Source organism: Chinchilla lanigera, unplaced genomic scaffold (genome assembly GCF_000276665.1).
Source record: "Chinchilla lanigera isolate Chin_1 unplaced genomic scaffold, ChiLan1.0 scaffold00025, whole genome shotgun sequence".
Taxonomy (NCBI): Eukaryota; Metazoa; Chordata; class Mammalia; order Rodentia; family Chinchillidae; genus Chinchilla; species Chinchilla lanigera.
Window position 1 is genome coordinate 23869647 of NW_004955426.1, and position 12535 is coordinate 23882181.

A 12535-nucleotide genomic window follows, 5' to 3' on the forward strand; every position below is an offset into this window, starting at 1 on the left:
TTTTTGGTTTTTCTCCAGTACCGGGAACCGAACTCACGACCTTGCACTTGCCAGGCAGGCGCTTTGCCGCTGAGCTAAATCCCCAGCCCCAAGAAAGACTTATTGAGAACACAAGAATACTGCTGGGATGTAGCTTAGTGGTTGACAAGGGTCGATTTGTAGGCTGCCACAGATTGTCCTCAGATACGTATATGAAGGCACATGGGAAGAGGTCTAAACTTTTAAAGAAGGATGTTTTGCTCTCTGGTTGAGCCCTGTTAGGAGGTGCTCCAAAAGGACAGAAGAATAGAAAACAAAAGTGAGAAGAATGCTCCCTCTTAAAATACTGATGTTTGATTCTTTCTAACCCAAAGGTACGGTGCCACAAAGCAAGGCCTGATGATTGAGAGATCCAGAACTTCCAAAGCTATTCCTAAAGGGACACACAGCCTTTAAACCAGCCCAAGGAGGTCTACTTTCCTAACTCAATGACAAATTTAAATAAATGGTTGACTTTGCTAGAGAAGTAGTCACAGGAATCCTGCGATAGTGGTTCACTGTGGCCAAGAAAGCATCCTATAAATTATTAGAACACTAATGTATTCTAGAAGTTACCAAATGCTGCCATGAAGTACTTTCAACCTATCCTACACAGTCCATGTCGCTGTCTAGGAGTCACAGGTGACAGCGACTTCACTGGCTTAGTAGTGTCTTCTCCTTTCCCTCTTTCTCACATTTTGAGGAGAGAGAGAGATCATGCTGGTGGAGAAACCTGCCGCCTTCTCTGATGGACTTGGAAAAATAAGAGTTGAGAGTCGCAGAATAATAATAGAGTAGGTGATGCCTGCGGGCCCGTAGGCTGGGGACGTGCCCGGGGCTCGGGCTCAGGCTGACTGGCCGGGAGCACACATCAGATAACTGGTATCTCCAGGAAGAAATGAGGAGTAACTGCAGATCTCCCCAGGGTTTTGACACAAACTGAGTATGACGCAGCAAGGAAAAGGAGCTATGAACAATGCCAGAAGTGGAGGAATCTTATTTTATGTTTAGTAGAGGAAAAAATATTCCAGAAGACATGAAGCTCTTAGACAAGGGTCAAAACAAAAACAAGACAGGAAAAAGTGTTCCTACGTGATAAAATAACAGCAACCACAAAAAACAATCAAGGATACACCCGAGGAATGAGCAAGCAAGGAAAAGACAGATGATTTTTAAAAAGCTAGCTGTATTGTAGGCAGTGCTGCAGATTTAGGTCAGCTGGTAAATCCACACGTCATCAATAGATAAAGTGAGCGTCATGCATGCAGGTGTATGAAGGCACCACAAGTAAGAGACTAGGATTTATCCAGCTCTGTGTATCCGAGGTCCAAAACAAACACCTGCGTGGTATTTACAGCACACCTATGCTCAGAAGCTTACATTCGTGTCTTTGATAGGCCATGAATCTCATAGTAAAGTTCTCATCACTTCCTATTCTGTTTTCCCCCTCTTATAATACATGCTATTATTGTTTTCCCTACAGATATGTGAGATGGAAAAAAGACACTGAAACCCAAATAGCACATTTGTCAGAACCAGGGAGTCAGACAGGTGTTAGTGAATGTTGATTCTTACCCCAGTTTTCTCATCAATTATTTTTATCCCAGATAGGGAAATGTTGACCCAGATCCTTTGTTTATGCTGCCCCTGCGACCGGCCAGCTGCTGCCATGCCCTGGTGAGATTTTGAAAGCAAGAAAGATCTAATGAAGCACTTTACAACGTTTCCAGCCCTAAACAGTTTCAAAGGTGGTTCTGCTTTCAGCTTGGTTTGCCATCTATGAGAGGATCAGACACCTCTTATCAGGGATGACAGAAAACACTGCGCAGGCATCACACGGTTAGCAATACGAACTAGAACACGTCACTCGGATTCTCACGGCCTCAGAATCGTCGCTGGTAGAGATAAGAAGGCCGGACTAGGAGTACTCTAAAGATGTTCCTGCTACCACTTGCATTGTTTAGTGAGTTATTACTTATTAACGAGGCTCATAGAATACCATTGAGGTTAAAAAATTTGAAACACAAAAAGCTAACAATAAAGAAAACCAGCATCCAGGTGGAGCCCTAGATTTTACTCGAGCATTTTCTGGGCAAAACAAAAGATAACTAACATTTATAATTGCACACAATGTTCACAGTTACCGATGACAGGGACTGCACGGACTGGCTTGAGTCTGCCAAAATGAGAAGCCATCGAGAGTCCCGCTAGCTGGCATTAAATCAGGTCTGCAGAACAGTGCTTCAGATGCGCAAACTCATGGCTTCTCCGAAGACAAGACACTACCCAATTATTTACGTACTAGAGCAGTTTTTCAGATGTCTGAGATACAGGTTACGAAAAGAGCTTCCCTCTATTGGACGTAGGCTTAAGATACAGGGAAAATATTCTTGTACCTTGAGTTTCATCATAGAATCTTGGCTCATTTTGTCCCCGCGTGCATCGGGCACATCATCAATACCGATTAGCTTGGCCTTATATTTTACACCATCACCTTTGAACCTGGCCAAGAGATACTCGTCTGTTTTTTCAGTGCCTGAGAAAATAGAAAAATACACAATAAAGTTTATATTTAGATACCAGTCCTAGGAATAACCAAATGTGCATCAGAATCTTCAGAAATTGAGTATAAATCTTGATCATACTGCATGTGATCATACATGGAATGTTCTATCCATTTTACTCTTATGTCTTTTGGGCAAAATCGTGCTCTCTAATACTGAACATAGAGCGGAGAGAAAATAAGCTCTTAAAGATACAAAACTGACCATGGCAAACTCATGGGAATATGCGAAGTAGACTTGGGGACAGACTTCAAAGCCTTCTAAAGGTATGTAAAGAGGATGATATGTATTTTTTAATGAAAGAAAAAAACTAGCAACCACACAATTTACTAAAATTCTGAACTAACAGTTATGCAGAAAGAAACTGTGGGTACTTTTCTGACTTCCTTTGCTCCTTTTAAAGGCTCTGTTCCAGAGCTCAAGAGTCTTAGTGAAAAACAAGCCCGGCATGGCATGTACTTCCACTCTGAATCATTAAGGACACTGCCACTTTCTGCTGGTACTTCATGTCAGAACAAGAGGGTCTCCTGAAACAGAGTTTCACTTTTAAAAAGTGGTGACTTCAGTGAAACAAGAGTGGTAAATAGATTACTGAAAGATGACTGTACCATTGATGGTATTATTACTAGCTGATAACTGTCACCAGAAGTTACACGTTTCCCAGTGGAACCCAAGTTGGTGTCATCACAGATGTGGGGTTAACCAACCTTTTCAGCCAACTGGTTTAAGAGAACTTGAGGCTAACCTAATGCTGTGGCAAAGCAAGCGACTTACTTTACCCAAAAAGTATGTCACATCGCTCCAGAGGTAACCACCTCTGGATCCCTTTACCGATCAAGAGGATTTTGTTCCATACCTTTCTTCTTTTCCTTTTTCGATGGTGCTTTTGGTGCAGCCTGTTGGTCAGGCTGACCATTGGTCGTGCTCGTTTCTACTTCGTTGGACATGGCGAGAAGGCCAGCAGCGAGTCCCAGCACCAGCAGACACTGAGCGACACTAGGTGATCCCCGACGGCTGAGCCTCAGATGAACATCACCTATGGCACACACCTGCGGGCACAGATGAGGCACGATGAGATCAGAACACAGCCAACGAAGGCTTTAGTATTAAAGACAGGGCTCAAAACCTTGCTGGGCTATAGGCTTGTACTAGGACTGCAGGTGTGGGCCACCATGCCCAGCTAAATATGTTGAGTTCTGAGCCTGATAAGATCGCAACTGGCATCTGAAAGTGGACATCATAAATTCCATTTCTTTAAAAAACTGCATAATTATAGAGGCAGTGTCAAGGGCGGGGTTCTGGCCTGAGAAAGGAGGCTGGTGGCAGAGCACTTAGCTCCCTAGTTCAGTTCCATTCCCAGCGCCACAAAAAAACTGAAGTTACGAATTTTATCTTATTCGTGTTGAAAACGTGGTAAAATATTAGGATTCTATTTATGATCTTCAGTGCTATCTGAAGCTTTAAAAGATGCTCATTTTTGATATGCACCCTTAAATATACCAAAGAAAAAATGAACTCACGAGGCCTCTTGTGCAATTCACTGACTAGAGATACCCCTGTGCTATGGTGCAGCACTACCATTCTCAAAATAGTTATGCATATACTCTCATAAAGCTCCCTGCTGTAGCACAGTAGGTAAAAAAGCACCGCACAGAGTGAGACATCTAACAAACAGCATGTGTTCCTATGCTGTGTGTTTGGCCCATGCTTAAATAAATGCAGGGAAGAGCGCAGAAAGAGGAGGGGTTTTGCTGCGGGTGGTCTTCTATCCCAAGGACCGTCTTCGGGACTGATGAGACGGAGCCTTCAGTCTGTGTCCTAGAAAGCCACTTTCTCACTCTGTGCTGTCCCTTCTCATCTATTGTGCAACAACATCTAAATACACAATACACAATCTGCAGGTAACTAGCGCTACTGAATTGTTTCACTGAGAGTTAGTATTAATTCTGCTCAAACACACCTCACTGATAATTAGCCAGGGTGGTGCACACCTATAATCCTTGCTATTTGGGAGGCTGAGGCAGGATGACCGTTTAAGCCCAATAATTTGAGATCAATCTGGGCAACAGAGCAAGACTCCGTCTCAAAAATGAAATGCTGAGCTTGATGGCACATATCTGTAATCCCAGAACTCTGGGAGGCTAAGGCAGGAGGATGACAAATTTAAGTCCAGCCTGGGCAAGTTGGTGACTTAATGAGCCCCTATCTCAAAAACTCAAAAACAAAAACAAAATGGGGTGGAAGAATATAACTCCGTGCAAAGGGTCTGGGTGCATGCCGTAGTGACGCGGGGGGGTGGAGAGGAAGTGGGGGGAGATTTGAGGTGCAGAGACTCACAAAAGAGAACCTGGTATGAAGACGAAGGCAGAGAACGGAATGATACTTCTACACACCAAGCAACATTACTGCCAACACCCCCAGAAGCTGGGAGAGAAGGTTGTCCCTCAGAGCTTCCAGAAGGAAGCAACCCTGTGATGTCCTGATCTTGGCCTTCTTCAAGACAGTGAAAGAATAGATTTCTCTTGCTGTTAGCCACCAGCTTGTGACAAGATTTCAGAGCAGCTCCAGGAAATGAACATATCACCTACAGGGTGCATGGTCCCTACATTTTGTTTCTTGGCAACATGATAAATACATCTCCTAGTCATAGCTGTACTCTTCTAATTTTAGGCAAATAACTGTTCTCTTAATTTCACAAACCGTTTTCCAAATCTAACAGGTGTTAGCCTATTTTAATAATAGCAGGAGACGGAATTAAGCTTTGATTGAAGGAGACACATTGACATTCATTCTCCCACACACCCCTTTCTCCCCGGAGAAATTATAACTTGCTCCAGTATCACCTTAGAATAAAGAAAACACTTTAGTGAGACCCATTAGCCTTCTGATTATCATCTCACCGTCACTTCAGGGTTCAGTATCTCAAACGGACAGCCTTGTACCTCTGCCTTCTCCCAGCCCCTTCCTCTCAAAGCACTACGTCTCAGCCCTCTTTTAGGTCGCCTGCAGCCCCAGTGGTCTTCTGACCAAACTCACTCACTCTGCTTTGCACTCTTTGGGGGAATCTACTGCACTCGTCAGGAAACTGTATCTTCTCATGGGCATTTCTTCCCCTGCTGATTGCTCCTGTGAGAAGGTCTAGGTCATGGCTTGTATTTGCTGCATCAGGGTATCACAGATTTATTTTTTTTTTTAATGATGAAGCTTCTCTAAATATTAAGATGAAGTTAAAAATCTCACTGGTTAGTCCGGCAGTGGCCCCCTTTGAATAGGGGAAAGACTTAGACTTTCACAGGCTCTGAAATATTTGTTCCTCCTCATCTTTACCTTCATTTCCTTTCCCTCCCTGTGTACCAACCCCGAGTCCCCTACTTCTGTTAGGATGGTTATTTAGCATTCTCAGATTTGCTGAGCTTCCTGTTGTCTCACATGCTGCTTCCCCAGTTACCCGTTTGTCCCTGAAGACGGAAGGAAGACCTCTCTCCGAAGCCTTCCCAGTCCTCTGTAAGCGCACACACTACTGCGTGCTTCTCACACAAGTCTACCCCACACTCATCTGCCTGCCCCTGCACTATCATCTCCTTGAAGAGCGGAGACTCACTTCTCCCTATCTGGCAAATAAAAGCTATTTGTGTGAATGATAAGGAGGACTGTTGGAGTTTTACCTATCTTCTTCTTTGTCCATTCTTTTTTTTTTTTTCCAGTACCAGGAATTGAACTCCCGACCTTGGGCTTGCCAGGCAGACACTGCCTCTGAGCTAAATCCCCAGCCCCTATCTTATTTGTTTGGGGTTATGTGTGCAAATTTGAATATATTACCTAGTTTCCCTGTCTCTCCACCTCTCCTTTTAACATAAATTTTTTGGAAGTAAATGAGTAATTCTGTCTCTAGGTAGAGACTGTTCAGATGGGATAGTCTCTGTATTCTAGGAGTGGCAAATGTAGCCCAAGGATACAAACTGTTCTCCAGTGGTGGTGAGAATGTCAACTAGGACTCTGAGGCTTCTCAGTTTGGAGACAGGGTGAGAACACCTTTGTCTGAGAGAAGGACAGTGACTCTGTGTCAGGTGGAAACGCCCGTTTGGTGTGGGGAGCAGTTCCCAGTGTAGAAGGGTGTGTGAGACGCTGGTGACTGGTTCCAGTGGTGATCTGTGCTTCAAAGCTACCTTCACATACACCTGGCTCTGTGATGCTGGACCTGGGCCTCGGCCAACATTTCTGCTCTACCCGCTGGCCACGTGTGAACTCTGCCCTTACGGGAAGAAGGGAATTGCATATTTCTGTTTGCCTCACGCTGCCTCCTCATGGCTTGTGCCTCCTGTGAGTGTCAATGTTAGCAGAGATCCCTTACCCTCGCAACAAGAGTCTCTTTCTGTAATAACTGCGGAGTCCACTTTTCAGCAGCCTCATCACATTGCCCTTGAAGGACGCACCATCAATTCCCCTCCTCATCCAGCCCATAGTCCTAGGTCTTCAGAGTGTGGAGATCTCAGTGCTAGCCGAGCAGCACCCTTCTCATATCTGAGTAGCAGCCCCACGGAGATTCTCCTCTTTCAACTTTATAAGCTTTGATGATTCCAATGCCTTCCTTTGTGTCTGCAGCCCTAAGGGTGGCAGTTATCTTCTGTAGTTTGCCTACCCAGTGATAATCTAGTCCTCTTTCACAATTCTCTCAGTTAACAGCTAACAACTTTATGCCTCGTTAATGCTTAACATCAAGAGATTTTAAAACAATGGGTTGGACTGACTCCTAACTGATACAGTGGCAGCCCCTTTGGATCCTAAGGTCTAAAGAACTGTGTCCACCTTTATAGGCCTTTAGAAATTGTTTTAGTTTTTATGATTACATTTACATACTTCGATATATCCATTTTTAATTTCCTAGGCCAAGAACAAGAACTGTAAGAATGAATAGAATGATTCTGTTCTCTTTACGGGAGGCACCTGGAGTATTCGTGTGGTTATAGCTTCAAGTCTGTCTTGTTTAGGCCTTGTTACATTGAGTTCAACAATCCACATGCTGACGGCAGAGGCAAGATGGCTCAGAACCAGGTGGAATCACTGACTGAAAAAGTAACCTGGGTATAAGAAGTTTTTGTCACTTTGTGTGCCTGGCATCATAGTTTCTACAGGGTAGCACTTCTGATGAGAGAAACTTAGCTCATTACATCTGGCAATTTTTATTCTAAAGTGAGAGTATTTTATATGAATTTCAGAAGCACCACAAAGCATTTTAGCAGATGTGGGGGAGGGATGGTAGCTTGTGCGTTCGGTCATAAAAGTAATACAAGACGTAACAAGCATATAACATTAGGTATCAAATCTAGTCCTAGCAGACTGGGCCAAATGGAAGGGTTTAAGATGAGCGGTGTTACCTTGCTACAAGTTTTTACAGCAAAAACTTCGCTCTCCACACACTAAGTACAATGAAAGCACTAGAAGTTAAGAGGTATTTTGCTTCCTTAAACTATATCCTTTATTATTTGTAATTGAACAAGTTACAAGGGACAAGGTGTAAAAATGTAGGGAAAAAAAGTTTCTTTAGTATGAATTTCCTGAAAAAAAAAAAAATGGATGTATATGCTGAGTTGCAATAACAAGGATAAACTGGAGGCTACGCAGTCAAAAAATATATCTAGTCTCTGAAATGTCCAGTAGGTAAGTAGACTTGCCTATAGGCCCTTCAAGACATAAACTCCTTTCCGAAGTAAATGTTCAAGACTTCCCAAAATAGTTTAACAGAAGTGTGCGTCTAGTTCTGCACACACCTGAAGGATAAATATTCACCCTTCTTCAAAGGGGCCCAAGTAACCGTTTGACCTTCCATGCTCTAGATGAAAGAAGGCTTGCTTACAGACTCAGATCCCTCTGTAGAAAATAACCAACTTAATTCAACATCAAATGCACAGTCTTTCCAACAATGTTACAGAATTATCAACTGTGCCCCTAAAACCTCTAAAGGGTTTTAGAAAGAATTGATTTTTGGAAAGAGAGGAGACCCGGAAAAGGGATCTGAGGGTCAAAAGATGTCCTAAGAATTTCCTTTAAGTACCTTCTCAAACTGAGGAATTCCTGAAGAAAACATCTAGGTTACATTATGTGATGTGGTTTGTTTTAAACCTCTCTATGATAACAATTTCTTATAGTGGAGAAGCTGTGTGTGTCGGACAAAGAAGTCTACAATCTTTCTTTTCTCAGGTTGAGTCACAGGCCCTTCTGATGGAAGTAGCCCAGAATGCATCACCACACACAGGGCATCAACATAAGGCAGGGATGACAAATTAGACCTCACAAATACACACAGGTTCACATGAACAGTCCCCTGACTAAACATAGTGGGCATGTTAGTCTTGTTCTCCAGAACAGGCTGTTTCCCTTCGTTAGAAGAATAAAAAAAGAAATAGGAGGACAAAGCTGGAAAAAAAATGAGAACGTAAAGTTATTCAACATTTTTGACTCTTAAGGCTTCATATAAACTAGGCTTCATAGAAACACAACTTTGCTAAATCAGTATAATTAGTTTCCATTTGAATGAAGCTATCTGACTTGGATTTTGGACTTAAAACAAACTTCTTTGAAAAAATATGGGGACTTCTCCCATCTGTAGTCCTGGGATCAGATGACTGGGAGAGATCTGGGACCTTGCAACATCTTTCCTGCTTTCAGAGAAGACTCGTGGAGATGTAGACCAGGAGAGGCTGCATGAGTCATCCTCAAATGACTGTTCTTGTACTAATAAAATTCAGCTAGAGTTTGTTTAGTTCTTAAAATATTTCTGTAAGCCAGGCATGGTGGCACATGCCCATAATCCCAGCACTTGGGAGCCTGAGGCAGGAGGATCGCCATGAGTTTGGGGCCAGCCTGGGCTACATAAGCAAGTTCGAGGGCAGCCTACAGAGTGAGACCCTGTCTCAAAAAACAACATTTTTCTTGTAAAATATTTAGTATTCTGCACATCAGGAAAGCCAGCATGGTGGACAACAGTCAGTGTAGGCCCTGTGGGGGCCAATCTGGCTGACCTGTTTACCCTTCTTGCCAGTGGGACTGCGTCATATTGGCAATAGTACTATTTAATGATCCAGGGCTGTGAAGCAATTATCATGACACAAAGTTTCTGCTACTCTCCCTACCTTCTTACCTTAATCATACAGAAGTGGCAGGAATTTGCTTGGTCAGTCTGAAAATGCTGGAAAAAGGAGCAACAAGTTAAGGATCTAACTGGAGCCTTATTCCACAGGTGACAGATAACGTATTTTTACAGTGAAGAGGAATGGGATAAATATGTAAAACAATAAGTCCTCCTATGCACAGGTTCCACTTCTGTGGGTTCAAAAAACAAGATCAATAATTGGAAAAATACAGCTTCTGTACTGAATGTGTACACATTTTTTTCTTACCATTATTCCCTAACCAATAAAGTTAAAACAACTATTTACATAGCATTTATATTGCATTAGGGATAATGAATACTCAAAGATGATTCAAAGTATACAGGAGAACTGCACAGATTGTACTATAGGAGATACTTGATTATCTAAGGATATACTGGTTTCCAACAAAAGCCTGTAGATACAGAGGGATGACTGTGTACATTTATACTGAAAGCCCTAGGAGAAAATTGAGCCTCCATTTTATGAATAATGCACTTAAATCAGTAACACAAGATGCATCTGTAATAAGCTGGTGGGTCCAAAACTGCACATAACTTGCATTCCCTTTTCTATGTTTTTCTTTTCTTTTTCTTTCCTTCAGTCACACTGATTTGAACCTGTACTTTCCAAAATTCATAATCCCATTGCCTTTAACATGCTGGTAAGATTTTTAGGAAGAACCACATAAAATAGACCCTGGGAAGGAAAATACGGAGGGTTTATAACAAAGCAATAGCAGGATGGAAATGTGCAGTGGGCAGTGAGCCCCTCACCCCCAAAAAGGGTAAAAAGGGGGAGGACGGCACAAGGGGCCTGATGCGGGTGGAAATGATCAAAGTATACCACGTGCGTGTGAGAATCTGAAAAATGAAACCCATTAACTGCTGTAATCAATAAAGAGAGAAAGAAAAGAACAAAGCAACACGGACATCTTTGCTTAGAATGCACAATACTTTGTTCAGGACACAGAATGTGCTTGTTTGTCCTTGGAATGTTATGTCTGCCTCAGCTGAAGTGCTGAATAGGACGTGTGAAACATTAACCTTTAAGACAAATCCCAGGTCCAAGAGGGCAGTGGACGGCTTCACCACCACCTTCAAGGCAGCCTTCTGAGAATGAACACACTGCCCGGGAGGCTACCGCAAAGTCAGGCTGGTGTTGAGCGTTGCTACAAAGACTTCCTGACCCTTCACTCTTCAGTTCCTACCCTTTTAGAATGGTGTTCTACTCTGCAATGTCAGGCTGTGCGGACAGTGAGATCCTGGCAGCCTCTTTTGCTAGGCAATGCGACCATGTCATTGTATCCTGAGAAGCAGTCCTCAGAAGATGTTACTGTAAATGCTGACGCTGCTGTGGGGGCCTCAGCAGCAGGACATGCCCAAGTCAAGGAGCCAAACACAGGTTAAGCGTTTACATGACTGGGTATCACTGCTTTCACCCCCTGGAGAAGCTGCTGTGAGACTTGGGCAATATCTAAGAGTCTCAACCAAGAGTCTGAACTTTTCTGTTTTTGGAACCAGACTTAAGAGCTCTTCAGACAGTTCATTTTGGATGAGACAGCACAGCAGCCAAGGGTTCGGGCTTAAAAGCCCCCACTTAGCTGGGAATCACAATTTCGTAGCTCTGTGGTTCAAGGCAACTCATCATATGTTTTTTTTTCATCTGCAAAATGGGAATTTAGTTTGCTGAACTGTCAGAAAAGTGTACAGACCTCTGTGCTTAGCATAGAAAGTGCTTAACAAATAGCAACTATTGAACCAAAGCTTGGCTTCATGGAGCTGTATGTTCTGTAGTATTGCAAGTTGGGCTTCATGGAAGCTATGTTTTGGGGAGCACTGCACTGCACTGAACATTGTTTTTCTTTTTGTCTTTTTGAGACAGGGTCTTGCTATGCAGTTCAGGCTGGCCTTGAGCTCACTTTGTAACCCAGGCTGCTCTCAAACTTGGCAACAATCCTCCTGCCTCAGCCTCCTGAATGCTGGAATTAGAGGCGTGTGCCATCAAGTCCAGCTTCAACATTGTTTTTCTACAGCAAGTGTTTAAACACTTTTAGAACAAAATAATATGCAAATAATCATAACGGATCATAAGCAGAAACATGGAACGCAGTAGTACTTTAGTTAGGAAAGCCCAGGTGAAAAGGTGAACTGTTTTGCCCAATTGAGAGCCACTTCCCACCCAGCTCTGGTTTCAAAGCCTATAGAAGGTTCTGACAGGAATGAGACCGGGCACAGAATCTCTGCCAAGTTACCACCCAGTGTAGGCTTTTCCAATGCATCTTAAGTCAAATCCATGTCTCTACATCATTACCATGGATACCTTAAAGAGAAGATCACCTGGGGAACTCCTACTGAGGTGCCCTAAAAACAGTGACATGCACACTGCTCCCAGACCAATGAAATCAGAAACCCTGGCAAGAGAGGTCCAAGCATCAGCATAAAGATCCCAGATGACTCCAATGCACTGACAAGCGTGTAGGCCCTAGGGAATAATTCACTCTGTCTTTCATTACAAAGATTAACGGGGCTGGGGATACAGTTCAGGGGTATAGCACCTGCCTCCCATGCATCAGGACCTGGGTTTGATCTCTGGCGCAATAAATAAATTTTTAAAAAAGATTTAAAAACTGAAGACAAGAACGAACACATGATTTGTCTACTTATTAAATAGTTGGTTGGGAGAGAGTGGCTACCAGGAAAGGTCTAGATCCTAGAATGAGACTATCGCCCTATTCCTAGACATAAAGTGTTACTTTTAAAAATTATTTTTAAACCCATTGCATGGAGTCTGAACCAGGAGTGC

At 43.1% G+C, this 12535-nt stretch overlaps 1 protein-coding gene across 1 annotated transcript in view; it reads right to left on the minus strand.

Annotated features, from left to right (window-relative positions):
- Positions 1 to 12535, minus strand: part of Dab2 (Dab, mitogen-responsive phosphoprotein, homolog 2 (Drosophila)) — a gene marked incomplete in the record, with an annotated part of 30279 nt that overhangs the window by 16895 nt on the left and 849 nt on the right. The window contains 3 exon segments of the mRNA XM_013514991.1: positions 1594 to 1692; positions 2415 to 2554; positions 3439 to 3631. Of these exon segments, the coding sequence (XP_013370445.1) occupies positions 1594 to 1692; positions 2415 to 2554; positions 3439 to 3529 (330 nt within the window).